This window comes from Fusarium graminearum, chromosome 2 (genome assembly GCF_000240135.3).
Source record: "Fusarium graminearum PH-1 chromosome 2, whole genome shotgun sequence".
In the NCBI taxonomy this organism is placed as follows: domain Eukaryota; kingdom Fungi; phylum Ascomycota; class Sordariomycetes; order Hypocreales; family Nectriaceae; genus Fusarium; species Fusarium graminearum.
This window is the reverse complement of record NC_026475.1, coordinates 2,865,480-2,893,274: the sequence shown is the minus strand read 5'-3', so window position 1 is coordinate 2,893,274 and position 27,795 is coordinate 2,865,480. Positions and strand designations below refer to the sequence as shown.

Below are 27,795 nucleotides of genomic sequence, written 5' to 3'. Positions count from 1 at the left end.
TATCCCTCAGATCTCACAGTCTATATCTCAACCCTTCCGTTGTCTTCGGCGAAGTTCCACCTTCCCAGCTTGCGGTGACAGAGATAACACATAAATATCTTTGTCTTGCCCATTAGCCTCTGCCCATGCACTGATATCCTTATCCAAGCCTGTCTCAGATGACTCAACAGCTTTTGTGACATGAGTTGCCTGTGCGACTGCCTGCCACGCATTGCCTAGAGCAGAGAGTCTAGTCCTAGACAGAAAAACAATAATAACAACAAAGACCTGAATCAGGTGCACAACAGCCATACCAATAACGAGACCGAGTCCCAACCATTGGACTGGGATAAGTCTTTTGGTCATATGCTGGGTAGTAATTGGGTATATAATATCGTTATGTTCGAGAAGTTCGTAGTAGGGCACTTGTTGAAGTCTTGTCAATACACTTTGGATTGCAAGTGCAGGATCCCCTGTTATCAGCAGACTGGTCAGAAAAACTGCACGATAAAGTTCGTGCGCCGACCATGTTTGAACGACTACATTACCGTCACTCATGTCCCATGTTGTGTTTGATCCTACCGACTTTTCATCTAGAACGCCATCTAAGTAACTGTCCGTGCCACTCCTGTCTAGTCCAGGGGGATAAGAATTATCCTCGTCCGTCAGAGGACCGATGTCGAGTTTTAAAATGCCACGTTGCGCTGTGTCGTTTGTTTCAACACCAATACCGAACTGCGACAGGATTGACCTCGTTTTGTTTCTTAAGAACCCCTGTCGATCCAAGGTGTAACTAGAACCGTCATAGTAGTTAAAGTTAGGAGTCCAATGCGGCTCCCTAGGGATAGCGTCGCCAGTCATGGTGACGTTATAGATGCCTGCTTTGGCAATGTTGGCGTTGCAAACTGTGGCAGCGAGAACTTCGGCGCCAGTTGTATCGTAAATTCGCGTCCATAACCCTTCCGCCTTTGACGATAGCTTTTGAAGTCGCTTCGGAATCACTCCATCCTCCTTCAACATCGGCCAGATATCAGCTGTTGTGTTTATGATGAAGATATTTCTCATGCGGTATTTCTCTCTTTCGAGTAGCAGTGTTCTATCACTATTGAGCTTGATGTTGAGCTCATCATCGAATTGACGAGCGTCTTTGCCGGTATGGTTTGAACACAGTGTTACAGACCAGCTTGTTCTATTTACTCCTGCAGTTGGAAGTATTCCACATTCAAACTCTCGAAGGTGCCTTTTCTCCCGTAGGTGCAATGTTGGTCCAAATCTCATAACGTCCTCTGACCTGTACCCAATGCTGATCTCGTACAATGGAAGGGGAGTACAAATAGTCCTTGTATTAGCGACAACGGCAGGTCCTGAATAGTACTCTAGCGATGCTCTTGTATATTCATCTTGAAAAGGCAGAAACGCACGATAAACCCGCCCGGTATCACCAAATGTGCTTTTGCCAAATCGTGTTTCAGCGAAGCGCCACTGTGCCTTTGGCTTGACGGCCCAAGACATGATATCTTGGGCACCTATCCCAACCGATGATCTGAAGGAAATACCTGTGTCGTTTTTGACATGCGGACCTGGGATGTCAGAATTTCCCAAGTCAGACAGGAGTATTGTGGAGTTTAAGTTGGAGACAAGTAGGATGATAACCGATGTGATGATAATGCAAGAATGCCAAGCCCCTGAAAGACTATTTATTGCTTGCCTGAGAACAATGGGAAGCATGCCGATAGGGCTTGATTGCATCCTGCCAATGGATAAAACAGGAATATCCATCATTCTTGTTCCCGACGTCTCGAGTATGACTGCAGCTAAAGCCGAAACAAGCACACCTATTTGCAGTGACATAGAAGTCCGAATCGTAGCAGAGCAAATGGTTATGACTTGTGCAGTCCTGTCTTTAAAGACAATTGTCTTCCACAGACTTGGAATCATAGGAGTTTTGTGATTTATAGCATCTGCAGCACCGTGCCAGAGGACGATAAGAATGAAGAATGAGGCTAGAATGACCAGGGTGCCGACTATGAGGATAGTAGCGCTGATTGGCCCTATGCTCTGCCACCAGGAATATCGTCTGTTATTGGATGTTCGAGTTGAGCCAGGCAACATTGGCAACGTCTCATGGTCTTGCTCTGTTTCTATTCGAGACGTAGATGTGACCTTTTCATGATTTGCCTGTTGGGTCAGGTGTTGAGGCCGTGTCGCCATCTCGATATCGCTTAAGTCGTCGTGAGATGCCATAGTTGGCAATTTACCGTTGCAGAATTTGGTAGATTCAGTATGATGATGAACGGAATGTAAATAGCATGATGAAAATGAAGGGTGCAGGGTCGTTTTGTTCTGAATGGGAGCTTATGCCAAGGGATCAGCCGCCACTTAGAATCAGGCTGCGAATCACTTATTAAGTCTACCAATAAAGACATCAACAGTGTTGGAAATGTGGAGATGTCGATCACTGTCTTGTGCTATTCTGGGAAGCTGAAAAAATAGTATCCAACTGAGAAGAGCTATTTGCGCCATTGTTTCACGTCATATACCTTTATTTTAATCGGCCGCCCAGAACCAAAAGCAGTCAGATAATCAGGCGGGTAACTAGAGAATAGGGACTTGAAGCACAATAGACGGAAATCATTAGTCTACTCTTAGGCCATAGATAAACTAAGAGTAATCTAATATTTATATCAGAGACTAGATCAGTACCGGTTTTTATGCAAACATAAACGCATCATGGTATAGACCACTTTGATCATGGTTCCCATAAGTCGGGAAGGAAGCTGCACCTTCCCTCTGGGCAATCAGAGCACATTAGAAATTAACTCCAATTGAGTCGTATTCCCAAGTCAACCGTATCGTTTTATGCGTCAACTTACCTAGTCAAACTTACTTATCAAAATAAATACCACTATTCCGAAGATCACTATTACCTCTCCTATAGGTAACTAAGCCCCTATCTAACTCTTCCTGCGGCCTATGCCTAAGAGCGCTAAATTTAAGGTCTAGGAGTTCTTTAAGATAGAAGCAGAAGTAAAACCAAAAATAGAAACAAAAGCCGCGCCACCTTTCGGTATATAGCCCATCCGACTTTCACTTGTTCTCATGGGAATTGAAACTAATGAGGAACTAGATTAAGATAACGCAAGTTTTGATAATACATAGGAGCACATTAACGCCAAGCAGGCTCAAGCCGATGCCTAAGGATGCATCTTGGGGCGATACACAATAAAACAAAGAAAATGGCACTGGCCTGCAACAGCAAATGTATGCATGACTCTTATCAACATGGTATTATTATAGCTAATGGAACTTGATAGGAGAAATAGAGGGCGGCATAACCGAAGGGAGGGATACCTGTTACCACTGTGGTCCTGTAGCGTAGCTATTGCCCTGCTAGGGTCTTGTTAGATAAAGCAAACAAATACTACCACTATCCCGACTCGAAACTTGATAGAAAGTTCTTTAAGATGGTGAGGTGGATTAGGACCCTATTGCCCCCGAGTCCGAGCCTGAGAATGGTAATAATGAGAAGGATGAGGATAAGGATAAGCCACCCGGGAAGAAACGCCGGGTCTGGGAATATTCTATAGCTGAAACGCATCGACTGCAATTGCTGAGAAGACTCACAACGCCCGCAGAGTTGTCCCTAGATCCGTTATCACCACATACCTGACCATGTCCGTCATGGGTTTATTTGTATGCCTAGTCTTGAGCTTTTGCATGACTGACTTGGAAGCTGCAGCTGCAGATCCAAGGTTTGTAACATTTCATTCATCTTCTGCCACTAATTGCTTACTAACTTTATATCTAGCCGCTACCTAGCATTTACTCTCATCATCAATCACTGGGGAGAAAATCTAGCTTTCGCCTTCCTCCCCATTGTCATCGTCAACTCAGTGCTGGGAGGTGCATCGGTTCTATTCATGGTTTCCTGCCAAACTGCTGCTTTTGCGCGTGATGGTGGTCTTGTCTTCAATGACAAGCTGGCGCATGTCTGGATATACAGCAACATGCCTATCTACAGCAACGTCCTCGTCACCAATGGCGGAGATATCTTGCTGTTCCTGGCCATGTCCCCAATGGCTTCATCCATCATCTACTCATTGGCAGTCATTGCTGTCATGCTCATGTATGCTCTGCCTATGTCGTTTCGTGTTTTCCATAGTGGTAGATGGGTGCCTGGTCCATGGAACTATGGACGATTCAGTATCCCTATTCATGTCTATTCCATTATCTCGATCCTTTACATCACGATTCTAGAGTGCTTCCCTCCCATGGCGGACTGGACAGGTGCAGCATTCAACTATAACTGGGTTGTGCTCATTTTTGCTCTGTTTCTATCTGGAGTACTTTGGATGTTCAAGGTAAGGTATACATACAAGGGAGTCGATCAGGAGGCCTTGGATGCTTGGAGAGCCCAGGAGGTGTCGCCTTCGACTAGTGAAGACGATATTGAAGGTGCGAATATTGTTATACAAGGTACTAGCCCTAGGGGTAGCTCTTGCACGGCAGGGAATAGCGTGCACACGGTAGTCAAGGGCCTCAAGAACTAGATGATCTTATTTCTTTTTTGTAACTATTACTATTATGCAATTGACATCCTAAATGGTTAACAATTTCTTCTCCATTTGTTAATTGCGTTTTTAATAATAACATTCCGCATTGATAATCCGTTTTTACCTAACTAAACCTAATCTTAATCATAAAAGACTATACTCCCCATAAATAAAATTGCCTTAGCTTAAACGTCCAAAGGCTGCTTGAGATCTTCAACTTTGGTAGGTACCACTCTTTCAGAATCATGTCGTGTCCACGGGCGAACAAAGCGATTCCACTCAACCCACGGTGCAATGACAAAGAATGTGAGGAGCTCTACAACAGCTATGATGTACTTGTGAGTCGGAGACAGGAAAACTTACAGTGCAATAGTTTACTTACTGCTAGCCACAAAGACTTGCCACCATCTCCAAGCTACATCATCTCCATCCGGATGTGGGAATTCGCGAGTCGGGACCGCCATAAATGAGGATATGAAAGAGATAGGGGTCTGGGTAACTCGTTAGTAAAGCATCCAAAGTGCTAATGGGAGAAGTTTTACAAAAACGACTGTGACTATGGTAAAGATAAAGAGAAGCTTGCTCTGCCACGCGCTATCTTTGGCCCTCTGATCTGCTTCGTTTGCAAGACTGCGTGTATCCCTTACGACGATTAGATTTCCTTGCTTCTGTTTAAGATCCAGGAGATGATTCAGCTATAAGCAGTGTTTTCATTTCAGATATCGATATGCAGAGGGCATTTGACCTTGATGCAACTTACCGAATTCTCTACCGTAGAAGCGTCTGTGAAAAGCGATTTGACCTTTGAGATCCGCTGCTCCAAGATGTTCTTTGCCTCCAATAGTAGTTCACTTTCTCCATCTCCTGATAGCCACTCCTCGTCTTCGTCGGAATGATTTTTACTGGTGACAAAGTTCAGTTCTTCTTGGCTCTTTGTGTATTGGTGAATGACAGCCTTCTGATCGTCCAACACCTTGTGTATCATTTTCAGCTCATCCTTGATATCCTTGATCTCGCAAAGATGGTCCACTTCTTTCGTGATGTTGCACAGTTCGGCCTCAATCTCCATCGTCTTCTGTTGCCGAGCCTTGGACGTCCCCCTCGATCTTATCTGCTCTTCCAATCTGCTCAAATCCTTTTGAGATCTGTTAAAGTTGGCGTAGCAATCTGCATCCTCCTGAGCCTGGACAATTAAAATAGTTAGTAATATTCTCGTGATAAATACTCGCCAAATGGTCTCTTACCCGGTAGGCTATACTTTGCTCAAAGATATGAAAAACATTCTCCTTCAGCCCGGCGTTATTCGGTGCGTTTACGAACCCAATAACGTGTCTTAGGACACGGGAGATAATTGAGTCCATGGTTGAAGGAGGGCTTGTTTGGACAGTTGCTGAGATCTGCTCCGAGAGATTTGACTGATATGGGTGTCGACGGTCGGGACATGCAGTGACAAGGGTGTCTGATTTAATTATAAACTTAAGATACGGAATACAAAAAGTGAAACAAGCATTTCAACTCACCAGTATCGACTTTCCAGATCCACATCTGATTCACCATGAGGAGTCGTTTTGGCCGTGTAGTTCTGGTTAACCTTTCCTGACGTTCGACATGTTTGATCACGACTTGGTCGTTATCTCGACCTCGCGAGTCATGCAATGATAGGTAATAGGACTGGTCCAGTGTGAGTGGTGCATGGAAGTTACTCAGGCCATCCGATATCTCATAAAGTTTCTTCGCAACCTCTGCTGCCTTGAATCTGGTCTTGCAGCTGTCTAACTGGCACCCTTGTTTGTTGAGAAAGCATTCTAAGTTTTCTGAATCAAAATACGGGATCTAGGTCCGAGCATAATTCAGCACGATTTCGCAAACGGTTGTTGAACCTAACTTACAACTAGGGAGAAAATGCCTCCGCGAGATCCTGGCAAAGGCGTGAATGAAGGCTGTCGAAAGCGAGCATGCAGTGCTAAGCCCCTGATTTCGTGATATGATTCGGTAGTGAAAGATTTAATCCCACTGCGGTATATCGTCGATGTGTCTTCATCCATGCCACTCAATTGGCAAATGACAAGCTGTCAGTCATATCAGCACCAAAACCAACGTTTAGAATGAGGCTACAAACCTCGGCCCAAGATTTCTACTTTTTGTTAGCGTTTCAAACGGTCAAGATACTTGTAGACAATCTTTCCACATACGTTATTCGCTGGCAGGTGAGCCCATCTCCAATAATCCTTCGGTTGATCTTCGTCTGCCTTACTCTTTGCCCATTCTTTAAGCTTACCCTTTTCACTACCATTCATGAGATTTCCCACTTGAACTGGGAATAGCTGGCAATCACGGCCAGAGCCATAGTAGTGAACCTGCAGCTGAGAGCATTTGAGTACATCAACATCAGAGTCGTTCGAATTCGGTATGCATGACCAGTCCGGTTCCTCAGCTATTCTGTCTTCGTGGTGACCGCTGTTTAAAAGGATTAGTATCTTCTGGAGACAACCTCGCTCCGTCGACCCAAGGTTGCCAATCATCTTCAACTCCTCAGTTACAACCTCTTGTACAGTCATTTTATCGTGCACTCTTCTAAGCCCATTTTCAGCCCGATTTTGTAGTAGTAATGCCACCACTCTGACGTGGTCTTTGGTTAACGGCGGAATAGCTCTGCGGTATCCTGTTAGGAATTCGCGATGCTCACGACCTCTCTGGACAACTGTATGTAGTACTGTAGCACCTCCATGTGTGATCACTGTATTGACATCGGCTCCTTTTTCAACGAGCAATTTAGCAATATCATAATGACCAAAACAAGCAGCCTCATGCAGGGCAGTATACCCGAGTCGATCACTACCGCTGTGCTTCACGCCTTCTCCCAGTAGACGTTCAACCTTGTTGATATGTCCTGCTGCTGCAGCCAAGAGGAGTTGTGAAACACCATATTCGAGATTATCGGTCGGCTTCGCACCGTGTTTCAAAAGTGTGAAGGTTGTGAGGTAGTGTCCCGAGTCCAAAACAGAAACATCCAACGCAGTCTTCCCCGATACGTCCGATACGTCAAGCCTGACTTCATGGTCCAGTAGAAGCTGAACCATCTCACTGTCGTGGTTTTCGAGGGCAACAAATAGAGCTGTCCGCCCCTGATCGTTCAACGCGTTGATATTTGCCCCCAATCTGAGGGCCTCTTCAACCTTGGCTCGATCGTTCTCTCGAACGGCCTTTTCTAGTCTCTTTTCTGGTACAGTGTATCCTGGCCTTGACCCGTGGACTACCTTCATGTCAACAGCAAGCTCACGGCCATTATCGTTTAGAACTAGCAGTCGAACTGACCCGCGGTCAGAGTCGAAAGCTTCGAGAATCCGAGCATATAGGTCAGATTGGTCAATTACAGATAAACCCTGCTTGATATAGCCAGTCTCAGTCATGGCTACAATCTTGCCGTCATCCACATTAACAAGACGGTATTGCATGAAAGTAGGGCCAAGCATTGTCTGCACGACGACGCTTGGGGTAGGACTAGTGATAAAAGATACTCCCTCACAGAGCTTCTTAGTAAACACATCAACGCCAAGATAGCGATACTGTCCCGTAGCAGCGCTTGTCGAGATGCGAATAACCTGGCAGGGTCGGTCTCGAAGCATGACATAATCACCTAACCGGATATGATGACAGGGTATCGCAACGGTGTTGAGGTCATCGCCCTGATGATATACGGTTGCCTTGCGAGCCGCATCTGTCATGCCCTCTGAAGGCTCCAGGTGGTCAACTGAGTCTTCTGGGTTTGATAAATCATGGTGGCCTTGCATTAATGAGTACAACAATGAGCTGGATCATCATGGAAGTTGAACCGTACCATCTGCATTTTGATTATCCGTAGTTATAGGCGGCAGTTGGTTCGAGAATGTCGATTTTGACAAATTGGACATGTGGTAAGTCCGTGGAAGTCCGGTAATTTGTGATTGGATTAGGTGAGACACGAATGGGATCTTCCAACTGAATCAAGGCGGACTTGAGCAGAGATGGAACGCAGTTAGCTGACTTGGGCTATATGGAGCAGAAAAACCAGAAGCCAACAACTGACTGGGATTGCGCTAACTTATAAGGTGATTGAAGAGCATAAAGCTCACTTAATTAATGAGAATACTTATTAAGCGCCAGCCTTGTTGGGCTTGAACAGGTGGGGCTGTCAATGATGCCTGACATGGTGCTGTAGACATCGACACAGATATTCCGTTTCCTTTCGATGCGATAAACGCTGAACTCTATGGCTTGTGCTAGATCAATATCGCAAAGTTTCCAAAATTCCGCCAAATGTTTGAGAGTCACAAGTATCAGATATATGGAACCATCCTTGGATTACTGGTGCCATATAGTTAACAGACCACGCTGCCTGTTGTAGCGATACTTCACACTGGTGACAGTCCATTTGGACTCTCATTTCTATTTTAACATTTCATTTAAGGATCATGTTACTTGAAATAAGACTCTAAAACTGGTTCTTCTATACCCTGGCATTAAACCAAGCTATTGTTACGAGCCATGGGATAGAAAATTAACTACAATAAGCAGGTAAAAGCAGTCATTCGCAGTCAGAATAATAGATCGCTGTCTTAACTAGCTCTGCCAGTCAAGGTACTGGTTGAGATAAAATCTTCCCCAATAGAAGATATATTTATGCACAGCCATAGTAATAATGCAGCGGTAACATACTGAATGGAGATGAACGGATAATCATTGATGACTGCATGTGCCACCATCGTCACTTTGGTCATTTACCTTGGATGTGTTTGCGTCTAATAGGCCTACCGAATTTCAACAGTGGCTGAGTCGCTGATCAATACGTATCGATGTAACCAGGCAGGTAGGTTACATAAAAACCGGTACTGATTTATGACTGATATAAATACTAGATCACTCTTAGAATATGTATAGCCTAAGGGTGGACCAATGATTTCGTCTGAACGACTTTGAGTCCCTATTTTTTATTAACCCGCCTGCCAGGCTCTCAACTTAACTCTGTCTGATGTTGCACATTATGCAAGACGTTTCGTATGTCAGCAAAACCAGAGCCTGATCGGCCACAAAAACAAGGAAATTCATTGTTGGACCCATTGTGAAGAGTGTACTTCAGCTGATACATTTCGCGCGGCATGGTCGTTTGGCACCATCCATTGCTCAATCTTCAAATTTTCAATCTTCTTTATACTAGACATCCACTACTACCAAAGTCTATTACATCCTAAGCTTTTACCAGCTTAGAGCACCATTAAAGGAGAGCTTGGGGCACTATGGGATCAGGCTGAGAAGGAATTTCTTAGCTCTGAGATTGCGACTTCTTACAAAAAGGTGCCAGAGGCCGAATACACTAAAACATCCCACTGAGTGGCTCGAGAGTTTTCAAAAACATCGAAACAGAGATGAGAGGCTTTTGGTAGCCTGCAGAAAGGTTGGAAAGCACCTTGAAATCATCCAAGCTTTCGTCAAGGCTCTTGGATTTTCTGTTCAGGTGGCATCAGCTGTAAGTCGACTACAACTAACTTCCACAGAATTTTATGTTTCTTACTTGTCACCAGGTCATGCCAATCCTTTCGCCAGCCTCTCTTGTCGTCAATGCATTTGCATGGTTGTTCGGTTCCTTTGCCGCCGTCAAAGCTGACCTTGACAAGGTAGAGACATTTTTTGAGAGCATCTCAAAGCGCCTGGAGTCTCTCATTCCCCTCAATAAGCATTTGGTAGGAGGTAGGGCCCCTGTTGTTCTCCAAAAGCGCATTGTTGAGCTTTTTGTGAGCTGTTTGGGTATATGCAGTGTTGGAGAGAGACAAGTTAGGAAACGACTGAGTAAGTTATATTCTCTACTTCATTCTACATTGTGTTTTGCTACTGGTACTGACTGCACTATAAAGAGACATGGGTACGAAAGTTTAAAGGTGAAGAAGATGTGGATCCGGCTTTGGACAGATTCACCGAAGCCGACAAGGCGTTGAGAGATTGCATCAGCGTCAGCACTCTTGATGCAACACTATCTAATCAGGACAGTTTTCTCGATGATCTTACCTATCGCGACGAACTACTCGGATGGATATCGTCGACCAACTACTCCAATATGCACCAAAGAATCAGAGAACAAACTCCCCATCTTGTCATTGGCGGCAGATGGCTTCTGACGTCTGAACTATTCACGAAATGGAAAGAACACGACGTAGATAGAATCTGGTATACTGGAAAGCGTAAGCATCCCCCCAAGTTATGACACACTTTACGCTTTACTTTATTGGCCAATTGAAGCTGGTGCTGGGAAGAGCGTCCTCGCGTAAGTTGATCGCACTTCGTCACCTGTCTCTGTCTAAAAACTATTAGGTCAACCGTCATAGAACACTTGAGATCATGGGTACATAAAGACGAAACAAGAAAGCGCACCACTATGATCACGCATCTCTACCTATCATACACCTCAAGCCCAGATGTTAAAGACTTACTAGGAAGTATTTTACGACAATGTCAAGCGGAGACCGACTCGTATCCTGCCATTGTTGCAATGTTCCAGAAATATCGCCTCCAGGGACTTATCAGTGACAAGGTCCAACTTCCAAAGCTGGAGGACATCAAAGAGATGTTGAACGTGATCAATCAAGACAAGCGGATGTTCATCATCATTGATGCTCTCGACGAGTTCGAGATAAACAGCCGTCGGGGCCTACTAAAGATTATCAAGGAGATCAATTCTGTGGTGAAGATCATGGTCACCTCTCGCGTCCTGAACCATCTAAAGTTCCTCCAGGAAGGATTTGAAACAGATACCATTGAAGCAAATGATGAGGACATGGACAAATACATCGAGTCTGTCATCAACTCTCGTCCTTCTCTGAGCCCATTTGCGAGTTATCACCAACGCATCAAGGAGGTGGTGAAACGCCAATCTGGTAAAATTTATGTTAGTAACTGTGTCTGGATACAGTATTCTGTGGCGCTAACAGCAATCAGGTTTATCCTTGTTCGGCTGCATATGGATGCTCTCAGTAACGTTCAGCACAAAGCACAACTTGAACACGTTCTGGAGACGTTACCGAGTGATCTCCAAGAGGCATATAAAGACACCATGATCCGAATAAGGAGACAAGCAGATGGCAGTTCAGCTCGAGCCTTGACGACCCTAGGCTGGGTTACATTCTCAGAAAGATTACTCTCAATACATGAGCTTCAACATGCTCTTGCCATTGCTGAGAGCCATGATGATTCCCCGTTCGACTACCTACGCCAGGAGAGGGAGATCATCTCCGAGTGTTGTGGGCTTTTGATTGTGGATCTCGACGTTATGGTCGGCTATGTTCACAGATCTGCAGGGGAATTCTTTGACAGAGTTAAGCACAGCGAATTCCCCGAATTCGATGCACAAATAACCCTCGCTTGCATCAAATACCTGTCAATTCCAGCATTAGTCAATCGGGTATCAGCGATGTCCCCCAAGTTCCGTCCCAGAACAAGACTTTCAACTCAAGACAGTTTTCCGTTAAAGGGTTATGCTGGCCAGTATCTTCACAAGCACCATAGAAGGATCACAAATGCCCTTGATAACGAAGAGGTAAGAAACGCGCTTTACAACTTTGTACTGGACGACGACAAAAGACTGTGTTACACTACAGTTGTCTTTCGGCGCAATGCATACGAAACTAGGTCAACACTCTTGAAAGGCGATACCTCTCCCATCAGCTTTTTCGATAAAGTCTATTCATGGTCTTCTGAACCGCTCCATGCGCTCCACATTGCTGTATATCTCGGCAATTCCCGCGTTGTTGAGATTTTGATCAATGACAGACAGAATATCAATGCGCTCGATCCATGTGGACAGTCGCCTCTGGTCATTGCTCTCGACAGTGGCCTCGACTTCATCGCTAGCATTTTATTACGGAATGGCTCTACGGTTGACCTTACCACTGAAAGAGGGCACGGCATCCTACTACATTGCATGGAAAAGGACTATAAATCTGTCATTGAGCAGATAATCGGCGATTGTACCGAACGTGTACCACACCAGGAGCTGTTGAAGATTATCGGCATTCTGTGTTTGTTCTTCTTCCAAAGCATCCGCGGTATACTTTCTGCTATCTTGACCATTCGAATTCAATCTGCGCTGCCAAAGGTTGAGACCTCCAGTGCTTCATCTCTGGACGCGGGTACATCTGATGAAGAACAAAGAGCATCTTTGGAAAGTCAAATGGAACTGCTTCGATACACATATGAGGGAAACATTGATTGCTTAGAGGCTGCACTACGTAATTTGACGACTGAGATCAAAGAGATATCGGATGGGGCAGAGCTAGTGTACACTGATACAGGAGAAAGTGATCCGAATGATATTCAGCCACGTTATTATGACAGCTCTGAGTTTGGCTCCGAGTTGGACTATGTCTCTAGCTCTATACCTCATGTTTCTTCTAACGATTACTCCGACTCAAATTATGGGCCTATTCCCAATATGGTGGATTCACACGTTGGACGGAACTTAGTCGAGTCACCACCACAATGGTTGTCTCCGAGCCATGTCGATCTAGAGTCAGATGAATTTGACGCAGACCTAGGGTCGGCACAAATCACCGACATCTCAGCCCAGGAATCATCCGATATCAACAGCGAATCAACAATAGGAGAATACGATAGTCAATTCAGTGGGGATGAAGTGGGCATTTTTGAAGACGCGCCATCAGAAGGAGACCAGATCCTAGCTTCGCCTTTGAACAAGACCGACAAGATCAAGATTACGTTCCTCAGGACAGCCTGCTTTCTCGCTGTGGAAAATGGAAAACATGAGGCCATGCTGAGTTTCCTGAATCGTGGCGTTTCACCGAATCTGACAAACTTATAAGGACAGTCACTCCTACACCGAGAGACTTGGAGGGGCGATCATAAGCTTGTCGAGATCCTCATCGACCATGGAGCAAATGTTGATCAGAGAGATCATAACGGCAGAACGCCTTTACTAGGGAATGCAGATCTGAAGAAGAAACGAGGTGAGATGCATCGTATGTCCAGATACGCGTCATTGTGCTAATGACTACAGTGCTCAAGTTACTTATCGAACGTGGTGCAAATATCGATCTCAGGCAGCGCGAAGGGTGTCACGAGTTGTACGAGGCAGCTGTGTTTGGCGACATCAATGCTGTTGATTTCTTCCTTGAGCAGGGGGTCGATCCATCTATCACAAACAACTTTGGATGGACACCCCTGCACGGAGCTGCAGCAAACGGACACTATGAAATCGTCAAGCGCCTTATAAGAAAGGGTGTCAACATTTCGCCGCTCTCTGACACTTATGAAACTCCTCTTAGTCTGACGCAAAACGGTGAAACGCATTATGACTCTTATACTGACAGGTTCACGACATTATGCAGAGGCAATCATGCGGACCAGAGAATTGGATATTCAGAGGAAAATAACGCGTAGAGATGATATACAAAATCTTCTCCTTGCACATGGAGCACTTACTCGTGAGGGAGTGACTGAGGAAGTGGGAGAGGATGAAATTGTGAGGATTGTATCCAACTGGCCTGGTTGGAAAGATGACAGTTGGTGGGATGAACCAGGAAAGCTGCCGCCGTATTACAGACGCAGAGGGTGAATCCAGAAGATACTGATGTCAAATCAAAGGGTACTATTATCCAGTCCATCCTTTGATGAACTTACATGCGCATATGTCGGGTAACATTGAATGTAGTTTCAGTGACGGAAACAATAACCTCTATAGCTAGATTCTTCGGAATTATTACCCGAAATAACCACTCAAGGTCGTCCAACCTGGGCCATCCACAAGCAGATAATTGTCCGCATCTAGCACTTCGTCGGTTGACCGAGGTCTCCTATCCTTCCCTACTTGTTCAATGGCTTGAAGATCCCACGTGACGACACCAACCTTCTCAAAGACATCCTGTTGTCCAGGTTCCTGGCACAGCATCAATCCAATGCACCACCTAAACCATACGTTCTCCAGCTCGGGCGCGTTCGGTGGTGGCCCGACCAATGCTAGAAACAGAATGCCAATTTTTCGGTCTTCAGACTGATCTGCTAACCATGATAGCTTCTGAGTCCGGTTCAACACATCCTCTGGATACACTTCCTGGACAGCGTCTTGATACTTATGTTCCAGCTCAACCTCTACGGTATCAGAGCCAATGCAATTTTCCATAACTTTGAAGAACGTGCTCATCTTGGTGAAACTACCTTCAAATCCAGCCATGAGAATGTCTTCAAACATTGCTGCCTCAAGCGTCGCTCCATATGACTCTGCTACAAGGTCTTGTTCGTCAACTGAGGATCCATCCGGCCCGATCATCTGCCGCCAGAGCAGCTCAGAGAATCGCATCATCGTCATGCTCGAGTTGACTCTCCACGCTCCCCGCGGTGGACAAGAACGATCTTGTATGGATAGCTGACTGGAAATGGGGTAAATCCGAAGTAATTCTGTTGCTAGTTGATCTTCTAGTTCAGGTAGACTGTACGTCTTTCCCGGGATATGGTCAGGTGCTGATTCGCCCAACTGCAGCCCAAATACCTGCATGATGCCTCTCACACGATCCGTCTTCTCGTAGCACGTTCGTCGATGCGAAGCTTGTAGGAGCATCAACGGATTGCCCATCCATGCTGAGCTGGTATCATAACCAAGCTCCAGCGTTCTGAGCACGGACGTTCCTTCGTTGAATCCTTCGAGGAATCCAAAAGCTTCAATCTCACTCTTGACAGCGTCAAATAGTTTTTGGTCAAATGTAGCTTTTCGGGATACAGATCGTTGAAACTGATCAAGGAAGCTATACATCTTCTGGCAGACGGTAATGAGATGGGATAGATATCCTCCAGAAGAGACATCGTCAACACAGCGAAAGAAGGATTTGCCATCTCTCAGGAAAATAACAGCATAGGGAGAGAGGAAGGCCTCCTGGAGAGTCCACAAGGAAGTAAACCATGGATCTTTCCTAAGATCCTGAAACTCTGCCAGGAGTCGTCGTAACCACTCGTCCACATCATAATCTTCGACACTGCCAACCAGTACTTGTTTTAGTGGAGTCTTAGCCCTGCTCATGCGTTGCCACCACTCTATCATCTTTTGGCTTCCTATTGTAGTGAGCCATACCACCACCTCACTCGCACCTTGGAATATCCTGCCTTGTCTTCCAACCTCACTGTAATATTCTGGCGTATGTGGTTTCGTCTGATCAATACAAGCCACGTCGAGCCATATAAACTCCACAGCGTATTCTTCATCTTCAGGACATGTAGCAGCCTTGAGAAGTTCATGCATATCATCGGCCGTGAAATGAGACGGGCGCATCCGTGGAAGTGGCCAAGAGACACCATTGACAGCGAGGGGGCGTGTTTTCTCATATTCTGGATGATCGTCCTTGTATCGGAACCGACCCCAGGTATAAGATACGGCGTTATAGTAGGGCTCTGTGTAAGATCCGTATTTGTTGCCTGGGCTCCAGGGATAGGATGTCATAGACGCTACATGGAGCAGTCGACGAGGCCAGAGGCAGTCATCACTCCACTGACTATCTGAATCCCCTCCTTCGGTCATTCTGAGCTAGGAGTGGGTCCCTTGTCTATGAAACTCGACCTTGAGGCGTTGATATACTGTCAAGGAACTCAAGGAACAGGATTTTGGAAACAGCTCAACCCCTCACATCAACATGCTGACGCCGTGGTCATTTTCTGAGCCTGATTTACAATGAGAATGTTTAGTAAGCGTTGGAGCTCGGCTATGCCTATTGTAGATCCAATCATTTCGTGACACGTCTGTATTCTACTAAGATATTGTATTCAAACATGAGGGGACTTCAGTCAAGATACAACAACATGCTGTTTCTCATTTGAGACATATCTTTCCACCTAATGGAGTAAGAGTGATATAATAAATAAAAATGATAAAAATAGATCATTTAATAGCATTCAGTTTTCTTCACACTGACAATAACTATTTGCTGTTTTCTTACACCTTGGTTTAATTCGAGCCGTAAAAAAGTGTAAACTAAATATATATCCTTTGTATTTATAACTAATATGCACCAAGACTGTTCGTCTAAAATCTACATCGCTATCGTTTCTCAATAGCCTTTTCGACATCCTTCTCAGCGTTCATAAGCAATTCCTGCACTGCTTCTTTCCCTTCTGCGTATTTATTATAAGACTTGACCTTCAAGTCAACCCTAAGTGTTCCAGAACCTGTCCTTTTGTGACTAAACAGTAAAGAGCTCTCTCCATAACTGCTAAATCTATCGCCTAGTTCAAATGCCTCCGCAATAGCTGCGTCGATAGATAATTGCCTTGAAAACTGACAATACCGTGCGATATGTAGTCCTGCGACTAAGAATATTTGATAACCGAACCAAACGTATTGCAGATGCAGAGGCATAAAAAGTGCAGAGGCCACTAGACCCACTGGAAAAACGCATCCCAGGGCGAAGATGGTAGCGAGCTGGATGATCTCTTTCGTGCGGCTCCGGCGCGGGTGTGCGTAGTGTCGCATAAACTGCTGGATGAGAGGTGGTGGACCACTTAGGACTATAAAGTCCCCGTTGGACTCTGGGCAGTGTATCTCAAAGTCGCAGGTGTGATCCTTTGGTGTAAGTTGTGGAGATTCAAGTGGTTCACGATGGAGTGCGAAAAGAGTGCTGATGAACCGTAATGTGAGAGGCGCGAGCCATAGGGCAGCCCAGGGTGTGTTCCAGACCACAAGTAGTACAATGGCGAGGATAATTGCTGATGATTCAGAGGCCAGAATCGATAGATAGACATTAGGTCCAACCATGTTGACATGCTCTCGCACGAATGGTAGACCGGATGCCTTATCTTCATTCGTCGCTTGACTGAATGTTAGATGATAGCAGGATATCAAGGCTCTGACTGCCGTCTGACGGGATGCCTCTTTTTGTTGTTTCTCTCCTGGTAGCACGAGTGTGTTGCTATCGCTCAACTGAGGAGCACTCAACATGCCCATAGCTCTTGTCCAGATGCAGTTTCTGACTGCCTTTGGTGGTCCTTTGACTCCCATGTCGTGCATAGTGTATGTCCATCCCATATCCTTGAAAAATGCAGTGCCGAGCATATGTCCACGGTAGGCGCCACGAAAGAGACCATGGCGGTGTAGTGTATCGAATGTTTCCAGGGCAGCCTTGTGTAATGGACCGCCCATGGGCATCAGTAATGCTGCCATGGCTGCTGATTGCCACGAGAGATTGTCCAGGTGCCGTTGTGGCCAGAGTAAATGCTCAAATGGCGCAGTGGTTGCGGCTTCGGCGCCGACATAACCAAGAAGTGCACCAAGTGCGGCAACGGCCCCGTCGTCGGGCATGTTCAATGTGCTGACGGTCTGAAGATGTTGGGAATAATCTAGTATGATGTTCATTATTTTGTCGGTGTCAAATTGGGGCTCCAGCCTTTTAGTAGTGTGAAATAGTATTATGTGAGCGTTGTGTAATTGGTCACTTTGTCTGTGGTTTCGCCTGGATCAGCTGCAGTACGTTTTCTGACGTACTATAGTGCTAAGCCCTGTTACTGCATTTTTACAGTTCCTTGCCTGTTTGTATATGGATCATGTGGGGGCGAGTTGTCTACCTGATGCTCAGCCTCATATCGCCTGAAGTACCACAGACCCTTAATCTCACTGGATTCCCCTCGGAAACCGAACCATGCACTAAGAGAAAGGCAATACTGCACAATTGAGCATTGAATGTCAGAAAATATGATCAAGTAAGTTAAGTTCAAAAGCGAGATGCTCATAGCAGTACAATGTCAGAAAACAGATTACATAACATGTCAGCTCGTCAAGTCGAGTCACCAGGTCAGCAATTATCTGGCTGGGCAAATTTGAGTCCTGGAAGAGTTTGCAATCGACCATAAGGTGGACGTCGTTGGTCTTCTTGGATGTTCATCCAGACCCATTTTACGAAACCCGTCAATATACACATGACCCATCCATGCAGAAACGTTGCACTGGACTGTTTGAGCCATATACCTGTGACCCCAGTACTCGTCGCCAGGATATGACTCTTTGCGGGTGTATTAGTTAAGATTGGACAGTCAGCATCAGTAGCTGACAGGGTTCCTCCCGAGACAGTGAACAAGTCTGTAACTTGCTTATATTATACAAATTCCCAATTGCCGCATCTGATTTGATTATTTTCCGATGTCTCATAGGTACCGTTCCCCCTGTAGAATTAGAATCAGCCAAGCGATAACAATTGGCGATAACGATGGAGATAAGATAGTTGATAAGATAAGTCGGATCAGGATACTCCGACCGGGGATATACAAAGCTGAGATCTGTTTATTCACCTTATATAACTTTTGAACTAGAACATCTTAAATGGAAAAACAGTGTCCTGAAAAACAATTTAATCTCATTCTGAGATTCAATGCTACTATCTGGCTATTACAATCATAATCTAAATATAAGACTTTTTTAATATATTGTCTTTCTACCTGCTCTAGAGTGTCGGAGGTTAATGTTTCTAGTAGTTAGTTGCACAGTAGAATTACAGGGTAGGATGAGGTTGTGTGTCTTGTGCGTATACCATTACTTATCTGCGTATTGTATAGCAGTATTTGCACTAATTGATCTTGTCTCAGACCTCTGTTAAACAGAATCCATATTTTAATGATCTATACTATCGGTTGTGAAATATGAATTGCTTAACAGAAAAAACAAACTCACGGGAAATCATATGTGCAAGGGCAACCAGCAAAACAGCAGCAGTACCTAACAAACACGATATCAACAATAAGAATCCCCTGGAAACTTGTGCAAACATCACCCAAGATTCCTGAGATTAAAGCATACCTTAAGATACTAGCGCAACCTGCGTTAAGCTTGTCCCAAGAGAGACGAAGGCAAAGATAAACATTAATGGGCTGTAATACTACGCGAAATGTGCACCATACTGTTATCCAATTGGTCTCTCTCAAAAGAGATTAAAGTAAAACGCCTCCGACTGGTAGCAAGTTCTAGACACGCCACTAACTATCGATCATAAATATACATACAATCTCTCTAGCAGAAATCATCATCAATAATCATTACTCATTATTCTTCTTCCAATCTCTCGAAGAAGGTCTCTTCCGAAATCTTCCATGTTGTCCTTAGTGACCATCGCCTCGCTGATATTTTCGTATTTCTCTCCGACGTCTCGTAGATCCTCTTCGATATCGAAAATCCTTCCATCAGGTGGTTCGAACTTGTCGAATTCGCTTTGCAGACTTTCAATTTCAGTTTCGACTGTCTTTAGTCTTGATTCCAGTCGTGCTGTTTCCTTTTCTTTTTCCAACGTTGCCACCCTTTCCTCAAACTCTTGTCTCAATCGAGTCTCCTTATCCAGCTTTTCCTCCTAGGTGTTCTGTTGGATTTCATAGGAAGCAACCTTTTCTTGCATGGCTTTGACGGCTTCAGCCAATGATGAGATCATGTCGTCTTTGCACTCATCGTGCTCTACCCGAGGTCGCTTTAGTTGCATAGGTCTGCCCAAACTTGGTGATTGCAGATTAGGATAAGATGGTAACTGGTCAGGCTCAGTGACATATGCCTCTTCTGACTGGGTATGCAGAAAAGCAATTTTGGTGCCTTGACCTTGATATAGTCTTTGCAGATCAAGTTGGCTCTTGGGAATAGATTGGTAATAACCCTTATTTAGGGAATTCCGGATAGAATTTAGCTGAGCTTCATATGAAGCATCGTGGCTGATATAAACGGAGATAGATGTTGCTTGTGATATTTTAAGAACGCTGTCGAGAACGACGCCAGAGTGCGTGCGGCCTTGCTTGGGTTGTTCCGTGGCATAGAGGGGAATGAGGGTAGTAATATTATCACTCAGCTTGAAATCAAGGCGAAGGACAGGAGAGTTGAGCTTCCTTTTCACTGGTTCAGGAATTGTCGACAAGACCTCAAGGGAAAAGGTCTCGATGGTTGATAGCTGTATGTTCAAAATAAGGAAAGTGTGCGTCAATGCGCGCCTTTCGATTAGCTTTAGATATACAGGAATGCAGATCTCAAAGAAGAAGAAAGGCTTCTCGAATCGTGCCTTAAATGTCAAACTGTTTTGTTTGGGATCGGGCTCGGCGAGGAAGTTTTGGTTCTCGAGACTTTGCCAGCCGATGACGGCAGCCGTAGAGATCTGAGTGTCTAAGTGAGACATATTCATCAAGCCATTCAGTAGAACTGCATATGGTGTGAGAGAAGTTGAGCGGATGTATGAATGTAATGACCTAAATGCGGCAGCTAGACTGACTGAATTAATTTAACCTGTTAATGATAACTAACCTGTTAATGAATGATCGGGCCGGGTTAATAGATCTGCCGATCCGTCATCGTCATAGGTGGAACAAAGCAAGGTGGGGTAGAGCTGTCAGTGACTGTCGCACGATGACGTATTTACTACCGCCCCGCCTTCTCCCCTCCCTTAACATTTTTCCTTCAACACCAAATCTACCACCTTTCACAACACACAACACACAGCACATGGCCAAAGACCTGGTGAACCGCCACTACATGCCGATATAAACGCCGGATTGTACCCTATTAAACGAGCGCGATACCTCCTTTTTTAGAACAACCGGGGCAGTGTAGACGGGGCCTGGTTCAGCGCCTGCCGGCTGTGATTCGGGGGACTGACGCTTGACTTGCCGGCTGTGATTCGGGAGTCAACAGGTCGCCGGTTGACTTGCCGGCTGTGATTCGGGAGACAACTGGCTACCGGCTGGCGTAGTAACTAACTCGGTTTTTGGTCCTCTGGGCTGCTGATGCTGCATCTATTAGGTGCGTCGATACTCTTGCTATTTCGCTAACTCTATCATTAGGTCGTCCCTCGATACACCCGCCTACGACCTCTTCGAATTCTAGCGGCGACAACTCCAAACTCTTCCTTCCATTTCAATCACCGTAAGAATCTCCCTATCGCCTCAAACCGAAGTGAAGATCTCACTACCCAATCCCACAGACCCAGCTCGAACCCACGAACGAAGACCCGACCCCAAGAACGAGGGCCCGAACCCAAGAGCCAAGACCCGACCCAAGAACGAGGACCCGACCCAAGAACCAAGACCGCCAGCGCCTGTTGGTGAGACGCCTGAGTGCCATTTATTTTTCGGAGCTAACGTGTTCGGTAGATCAACCTTTGGACCTTATTTGCAGCCCTACTCCTCATCCAACTTGCCTGCCTGCCTACTCTCTATTCCTCCTCGTATGGGCATGGTCGCCTTCAGCGCCTTTCGGTATGTTCACCTCACGATACAGTACCCGACACAATGGACTAACTGATTAGATGTTCTGATGATGGATGCATAAATGCACTCGATGCCCTTCCTTTGAAGTGTGGCCTACCACAGAGCACACTGGAAGCCGAAGACATCCTTCCGAAGGTCGAACCCAGGAACCAAGACTTTGCAAGAGGTCTGCCTCCGGCCTGAAATGTGGTTGTGCAATCAGGACTAGGAAGTATTGGCAGTGGGTTTCGACCGCATACCAGTAGCTATCAACGCGCTTGTCGCATTGACTAACGCGTGTGCACAGGTACACTTGGATCACATTGTCCTCCTCGAAGACGACGATTTTCCAGGGCAAGAATTTCGGCCTACTTTAGATCCATCAACGATCTATACCCCGGCTGATACCATTTTTGGTGGATTGATCAAATATGGCGTCTTCCAGCCAGCCCCCCTTAAACATTTTGAGCTGTTTGACCGTTCTAGACGCGATCAGCTGTTAGTTAAGTAACCGAAGAATGTTCTCGATCCCGGCTCCAGGCGATATTGCAGATCTCGTTGTGCCGAGGCCATCATGCCTGTTCTTGAAGTCAAAAACTGGTTTAAGAATATCAGCAATTCCTCAGCAGACGAGCTTGTACTTGGTCAATATCCTCTCGAGTTTTTCCAAGAGGCAGCCAAACAAATAGGCGCTAGCGTTTTTGACATGCTCAGTTGCACTTCAGCCAGTCTGCAAAATGGCCTGTCCGCGACTTCAGTAGGCTCCCTTCTACCGTTTACCCCCGTCAGTCGACAAGGTTTCGACTCCCCTGCAACCGATATTTCCAGCCGTCAGATTTTTCCTGGTTTTCTTAGAGAAGAAGAGTACAAATTGTCTCCTGAAGTACAAGTCAAGATTGGACAGTGGACAATGGACACCAATAGCTGACAGGGTTCCTCCCAAGACGCTGAACACGTCTGTAAACTTGCCTGTACATTAATTCCAGCGTTCCTTCTGTTTTGATCAATTTCTATTGCACTAGAGCATGAATGTCTTAGCTAGTGCTATAAGTTTCGCTCCATAATATCAATACCTGTTGTTGAAGCCAAACGAGAATGTAACACTATGAATTATAGAAATGATGATATTGAAGATCTGAAGTTGAAGGGTTGAAAGCAAAGGCACATCGTAAATGTTTGCGCTTTACACTTTCACAAAAATTAAAGACTGAGCCCAAGCGATAACAGGTGAACAGTAAAGATAAGATAGCGGTTGAGATAAACCGGGCCGATAGGGTCTGAGCAGGGATAATCCCGTAAGAGATGAGGTTTTGCTACAGCTCACTCGTGATGTCTCATAGAAATATAGGGTAGGATCAGATCGCTTAGCTATACATCCAAAACCCTTGACAGTAAACAGATTATTTGATTGGTATCTACTATAATTGAAAAAAGTTCCAAGATACGCATTGTGAACAATGTCAGCTGCATATAACCAAGATAGACCCCAGTATATCTCATTGGGGCTGGGGTTTTCTTTTGTTGATGAATCTTGAAAACAAGCACCGCTGTGGACCAAAATACAAGGCAGCCAGCCTACGATTTAACGATCAACGCAGCCAATCTATTGATTCCGCGAGACGAAATGTGCAACAGCGAAGACAAATTCCTGTAAAATCATATGCGTAAGAACAACAAGTAACGTAGCAGCTGTACAAGCGACAAAGAAAATAGTGAACACAGAGAACCCCCGCGAGACTTTTGCGAACGTCAACCAAGACTCGTCAGATTGAAGCATATCTTGAGCTGCTAGGACAACCTGCATTGCGCTCGTCAAGAGAGAGACAAGGGCAAAAATAAAGAGCAGCGGGCCATAGTATTGGGCAAAATGGGCACCGTATTGCCATTCAGCTCTGTGGTAGCTCGACTTTGACAGGAATATCTTGCACCAGAAATTGAGCCGTGTATGCCTCAACTCGCCAAACTGATATCGAGGAGAGGTTGAAGAATCTTCAATTAGGCAGTTATTCATGAAGTTGACGAAATTGAGCATATGAAATACACTTTGGTATCAACTGAAGGTCATCTCCCGTGGCCATTACAAAGTCTGACTTGTGTTGGATGAGATACGAGTATGTTCTTAGAAATCCACACATTGCCTTGAGAAGCATTTGACGGAAAGGTGCTTCTATCGGGGAATGTGATGAAACGAGGTAGTACTCCCAAAAGGCATGCGAGAAAAGGTACTCAGGCAAAGGTTTGAGAAATACACGATCATGAATCCACACGAGATGTAACCCTGGATTCTCAGTGACTATCAATCTTCGACCGCGAGTGATCTGTTCAGTGAGTGGTGAGATGTTGCTGCTGCTCTGTGTAGACATCAGCCAGAGATGCGGCGCCATCTTATCCAGGTCTTCTGTGACGAACTCGGCTTGGAGACGACTCCCAATGTTTGGATCTGTGAGCTGAATGCGTGGGTCTCCCGGCAAATATTGGGTGTGCTCATCTTCCTCTTTAATGTCGCTGAATATCCTGCAATCATTTACAGACAGCACATGGCAAAGCTCGTTCTGTTTCAGGAAAGGAACGGTCATTTCTGCTGCAATTTCAAGACGAAACTCAAATGTAACTTGGGCCTGTCTCTTGGAACCGAAGTATGTTCTCGTTTTCTGTAAAAAGAGGGAATGAAGCAATGTGGGCTGGGATCACGATATGATATGACAGTCGCAAAGTTTCCCTATGGAGGAAAGAGATCTCACTTGACTCACTTCCAGGCTCATGTGTGCATGAGTAAGCGTATGGGTTGCTGAGCTGGCCAGCTGCAGCCACAGCGCTTGGCTATGGAGGGGAAGGTTGAAAATAAGGCGAAACAGGTACAACGGCTAATGTGATTTGTCGCCGAGTCCACATACGATTTCTACTGACAAGGTACGTGCAGATAAGGCCATGCACCCCAACCAATTGCGCTGGAGTGTGGCAACTTTCTCCCCAAGGACAATGTCGGATTACTCTCAATGATCCTGGTTACAGCATTACTGATCAGGTCGAAGTCATTCCCGTCTTTCTTGTCGATTGTTGTTGCAACTATCTAGCTAACCATCAACCTTATTCTTCTTCTCACGGCGGTACCAATCATCTGGACATTTTATATCCAACATCACATTCAAATCTACAGAAATGCATCTTCCTAACGATAACAGATTACTTGCAGCAATCCTAGCACTCTTCGTGTCACTGATATACCTTAAGCTTTATCGGAAGCGGTTTCAAACTGTCACGCAAGCGAAGAAGGCCCGAACAGGATACCTTGAAGAGATATCCGACGTTCCTGATGCTGAGTTTGAGTAAGCAACTGCATTTTATCCAACCCGGTATTTTACTGACCGTTTTAAGGATCATCGCCGTTCATGGCCTCGCCGCTCATGCAGAATGGACTTGGGTGCAAGTCTACGCCACAGACGTGAAAGGAGACGCCCAAAATTACATCGATGAAGAGAGGCATTTGCTACGTGGCTTACTCAAATCAAAATGTCCAACAGCCAGGATCCTAAGCTTCGTTGACGATTCTACGTACCTGGGGAAGGAATCGGTTCTGAAGACTACTGAGGAGATTGGAAAGTGTCTCTTGAAGGAGATAAAAGCCAAAAGGCGCCGACCGGTACGGACTTGAAGACTCACTCTCACATAAACAACGCTCATACTGCTACAGTTTTTACCGCTGGTCTTCATCGGTCACTCCATGGGAGGTATTGCAATAAAAGAGGCACATACATTGGCTTTCTCACAATGGCCACAGTTTTCACTAACATTACATAGGCCTTATGCACTGTTGGATCGGAAGACATTCTTCAAGACACATGTGGCATTATCTTTCTTGGTACTCCACATCAAGGATCCTCCCTCCCCTGGCTTGGTAGCATCGTTACGTTCCTCACAAAACCTTTGGGTTCTGATACAACACTCGTCATGTCGTTAACTGGGGACAATTCCGAGCTAAGCAACCTCGGACAGAGATTCGAAGAGACACTCAAAACGATGGCTCGAAGACCTCACATAGTCTCATTTTATGAAACCAAGGTAACATTTCTTGGTTGGTTCAATGCAGGTTTGGTAAGAACATGTTTCTCATTTATGTGATTCTTTAATACTGAATTGGCACCAGATAGTTGGTAGAAACTCGGCCACGCTTCATGCCACTGAGACGGAAGCAATTGACGCTGATCATTCTGGCCTAAACAAATGTTTCGGTGATGATACCGCGCTCCTCGATAAGCTAGTCCGTTACATTGACACGTCGCGAGCCCCATCAAGCATTCAACAAGTTGATCATATTCTGCGAGCGCAATACGATGGCGAGAAGTCTTACAAAACGTTAAGCATCACACGACTTTCAGGGAAAGCATTGCCAATGGGAAGCTGCTACATAAATCTCTCCATTGTGGATTACTTCTATAAGGGTATCACTACCGCCCGCCAGAACAGTGTCCCAAACTCTTCTTTTTTAATGTCCTCTCGAAAAGCAGCCGACGATGTCGATAAGATGTTGCAAGTTGACCTGGCATCAATGTTCGATGAGCGCGAAAGACCAGGAAACCGCGACAAGAAGATTAGACCCAGACGGATTTTGATTCGAGGGCGTGCAGGAGTTGGAAAGACTACCCTATGCAAGAAGATGGTGTATGACTATATCAATTCCGGCATGTGGAACTCATTATTTGACCGAGTGTTATGGATTCCATTGAGAAATCTCAAGGGTCGACAAGGTACGGAGTACAACCTCAAAGGCTTGTTTTACGATGAGTTCTTCTCTCAAATCCGTGATGGGGAGAAACTGGCCGGTCAGCTATGGGAAGTTATAGATGGTAAAACGTTGTTCATTCTGGATGGTATGGATGAAGTGTCTCAACTACTGGGCGGCGATGGAGATATGACAACATTTCTCACCAATCTCTTGAACCAGGACAGTGTTGTTATCACGTCTAGACCAAGTGTTAGTCTTCCTCCAGCCACCACAGTTGACCTTGAGTTGGAAACCATCGGTTTCTCTCAAAAGCAGGTCGAAGCGTATCTGAGGGCGGATCCCGAGTACATGCCTAGGGCCGATAAGATCCAATCTTTGCTCCAAAGGAATTGGCTACTCAGGAGTCTCGTCCGGATTCCGATTCAGCTAGACGCACTTTGTTTCATCTGGGAGGACGTTGACCCAGACAAAGCACCGGAGACCATGACCGGTATCTACAGTGAAATTGCACAGAAGCTATGGACCAAGGACCTTGTAAGAATCGGAAAAGGCTCTCCAGGCTACGCTCCACCCTTAAAGGCTGAAATTGAGAACGAAGTGGAGAATGAGATTGCGCTTCTCGAGTATCTAGCATTCAATGGCTTATGCAACGACATGATAGATTTCTCGCGAGATGATCTTCATAACGCCTTTTATAAAATGAGGAGAGAGAACCCAGAATACAAACTTATTTCAAGAGTCGGCGATTTGCTTGCTGATCTGTCATTCATGCGATCGTCGGACCCATCACAACCGCAAAAACAACAGACCTTTCATTTTATCCACCTCACATATCAAGAGTACTTTGCGGCGAGGTGGTTTAAGCGCCGCTGGGAAAAATACCAACCACTTCTTGTTCAACTCCCTGGTGGCTCTGTAAGCAAGAACGCTGACGATTTCGTTCGACAGCACAAGTACACGGCAAGATTCAATGTCATGTGGAGATTTGTTTCTGGTCTATGTGATTTGGATCCCAGTGATGGAAAGGCAATTGAGGATCTTTTTGATCTGCTTGGAAAAGACCCAATTGACCTTCTGGGCGCCACACATCATCGACTACTCATGCATTGTTTGGCTGAGGTAGTCAAGTCGGTAGACCTACGGGCGACTGTAGAAGAACAATTATCTATGTGGCTTGAGTTCGAATGTTCTATCAGGCAGGTGCCGGAATTATTGCGAGAAGCTGAATTCCCAGCAGGGGCGTTGAATTTGGTCTTTCAGCAAAGCTCTGATAGAAGGAAACTAATTATTGTGTATGCATTCAAAGGACATCTTGGT

The 27,795-nt window shown here is 45.4% G+C and overlaps 10 protein-coding genes across 10 annotated transcripts; 4 read left to right on the top strand and 6 right to left on the bottom strand.

Moving 5' to 3' along the window:
• Nucleotides 1–27: 27 nt before the first annotated feature.
• Nucleotides 28–2,223, bottom strand: FGSG_08105 (uncharacterized protein; the record flags this gene model as incomplete). The annotated part of the gene is made up of 1 exon (XM_011322412.1): nucleotides 28–2,223. The coding sequence occupies one exon, from the start codon at nucleotides 2,221–2,223 to the stop codon at nucleotides 28–30; it is 2,196 nt and encodes a 731-aa protein (XP_011320714.1).
• Nucleotides 2,224–3,651: 1,428 nt separating this feature from the next.
• On the top strand, nucleotides 3,652–4,529 carry FGSG_08106 (uncharacterized protein; the record flags this gene model as incomplete). Its single annotated transcript, XM_011322411.1, has 2 exons — nucleotides 3,652–3,731; nucleotides 3,788–4,529. The coding sequence occupies 2 exons, from the start codon at nucleotides 3,652–3,654 to the stop codon at nucleotides 4,527–4,529; spliced, it is 822 nt and encodes a 273-aa protein (XP_011320713.1).
• Nucleotides 4,530–5,070: 541 nt separating this feature from the next.
• On the bottom strand, nucleotides 5,071–5,893 carry FGSG_08107 (uncharacterized protein; the record flags this gene model as incomplete). Its single annotated transcript, XM_011322410.1, has 4 exons — nucleotides 5,071–5,082; nucleotides 5,180–5,200; nucleotides 5,293–5,715; nucleotides 5,777–5,893. 4 exons carry the CDS (start codon nucleotides 5,891–5,893, stop codon nucleotides 5,071–5,073), a joined length of 573 nt encoding a protein of 190 aa, XP_011320712.1.
• Nucleotides 5,894–11,052: 5,159 nt separating this feature from the next.
• FGSG_08108 (uncharacterized protein) lies at nucleotides 11,053–11,537 on the top strand (the record flags this gene model as incomplete). Its single annotated transcript, XM_011322409.1, has 2 exons — nucleotides 11,053–11,448; nucleotides 11,499–11,537. 2 exons carry the CDS (start codon nucleotides 11,053–11,055, stop codon nucleotides 11,535–11,537), a joined length of 435 nt encoding a protein of 144 aa, XP_011320711.1.
• Nucleotides 11,538–14,111: 2,574 nt separating this feature from the next.
• FGSG_08109 (uncharacterized protein) lies at nucleotides 14,112–16,080 on the bottom strand (the record flags this gene model as incomplete). The annotated part of the gene is made up of 3 exons (XM_011322408.1): nucleotides 14,112–14,142; nucleotides 14,196–14,256; nucleotides 14,307–16,080. The coding sequence occupies 3 exons, from the start codon at nucleotides 16,078–16,080 to the stop codon at nucleotides 14,112–14,114; spliced, it is 1,866 nt and encodes a 621-aa protein (XP_011320710.1).
• A 516-nt stretch (nucleotides 16,081–16,596) lies between these two features.
• On the bottom strand, nucleotides 16,597–17,907 carry FGSG_08110 (uncharacterized protein; the record flags this gene model as incomplete). Its single annotated transcript, XM_011322407.1, has 1 exon — nucleotides 16,597–17,907. One exon carries the CDS (start codon nucleotides 17,905–17,907, stop codon nucleotides 16,597–16,599), a length of 1,311 nt encoding a protein of 436 aa, XP_011320709.1.
• A 1,174-nt stretch (nucleotides 17,908–19,081) lies between these two features.
• On the bottom strand, nucleotides 19,082–20,689 carry FGSG_08111 (uncharacterized protein; the record flags this gene model as incomplete). Its single annotated transcript, XM_011322406.1, has 5 exons — nucleotides 19,082–19,085; nucleotides 19,342–19,420; nucleotides 19,545–19,551; nucleotides 19,649–19,885; nucleotides 19,919–20,689. 5 exons carry the CDS (start codon nucleotides 20,687–20,689, stop codon nucleotides 19,082–19,084), a joined length of 1,098 nt encoding a protein of 365 aa, XP_011320708.1.
• Nucleotides 20,690–20,975: 286 nt separating this feature from the next.
• FGSG_08112 (uncharacterized protein) lies at nucleotides 20,976–22,842 on the top strand. The gene is made up of 5 exons (XM_011322405.1): nucleotides 20,976–21,432; nucleotides 21,491–21,610; nucleotides 21,660–21,764; nucleotides 21,815–21,996; nucleotides 22,063–22,842. Exon 5 carries the CDS (start codon nucleotides 22,330–22,332, stop codon nucleotides 22,681–22,683), a length of 354 nt encoding a protein of 117 aa, XP_011320707.1. The 5' UTR covers nucleotides 20,976–21,432; nucleotides 21,491–21,610; nucleotides 21,660–21,764; nucleotides 21,815–21,996; nucleotides 22,063–22,329; the 3' UTR covers nucleotides 22,684–22,842.
• Nucleotides 22,843–23,641: 799 nt separating this feature from the next.
• Nucleotides 23,642–24,331, bottom strand: FGSG_13440 (uncharacterized protein; the record flags this gene model as incomplete). Its single annotated transcript, XM_011322404.1, has 2 exons — nucleotides 23,642–23,744; nucleotides 23,889–24,331. 2 exons carry the CDS (start codon nucleotides 24,329–24,331, stop codon nucleotides 23,642–23,644), a joined length of 546 nt encoding a protein of 181 aa, XP_011320706.1.
• A 1,910-nt stretch (nucleotides 24,332–26,241) lies between these two features.
• On the top strand, nucleotides 26,242–27,601 carry FGSG_08113 (uncharacterized protein; the record flags this gene model as incomplete). The annotated part of the gene is made up of 2 exons (XM_011322403.1): nucleotides 26,242–27,393; nucleotides 27,539–27,601. The coding sequence occupies 2 exons, from the start codon at nucleotides 26,242–26,244 to the stop codon at nucleotides 27,599–27,601; spliced, it is 1,215 nt and encodes a 404-aa protein (XP_011320705.1).
• Nucleotides 27,602–27,795: the final 194 nt, after the last annotated feature.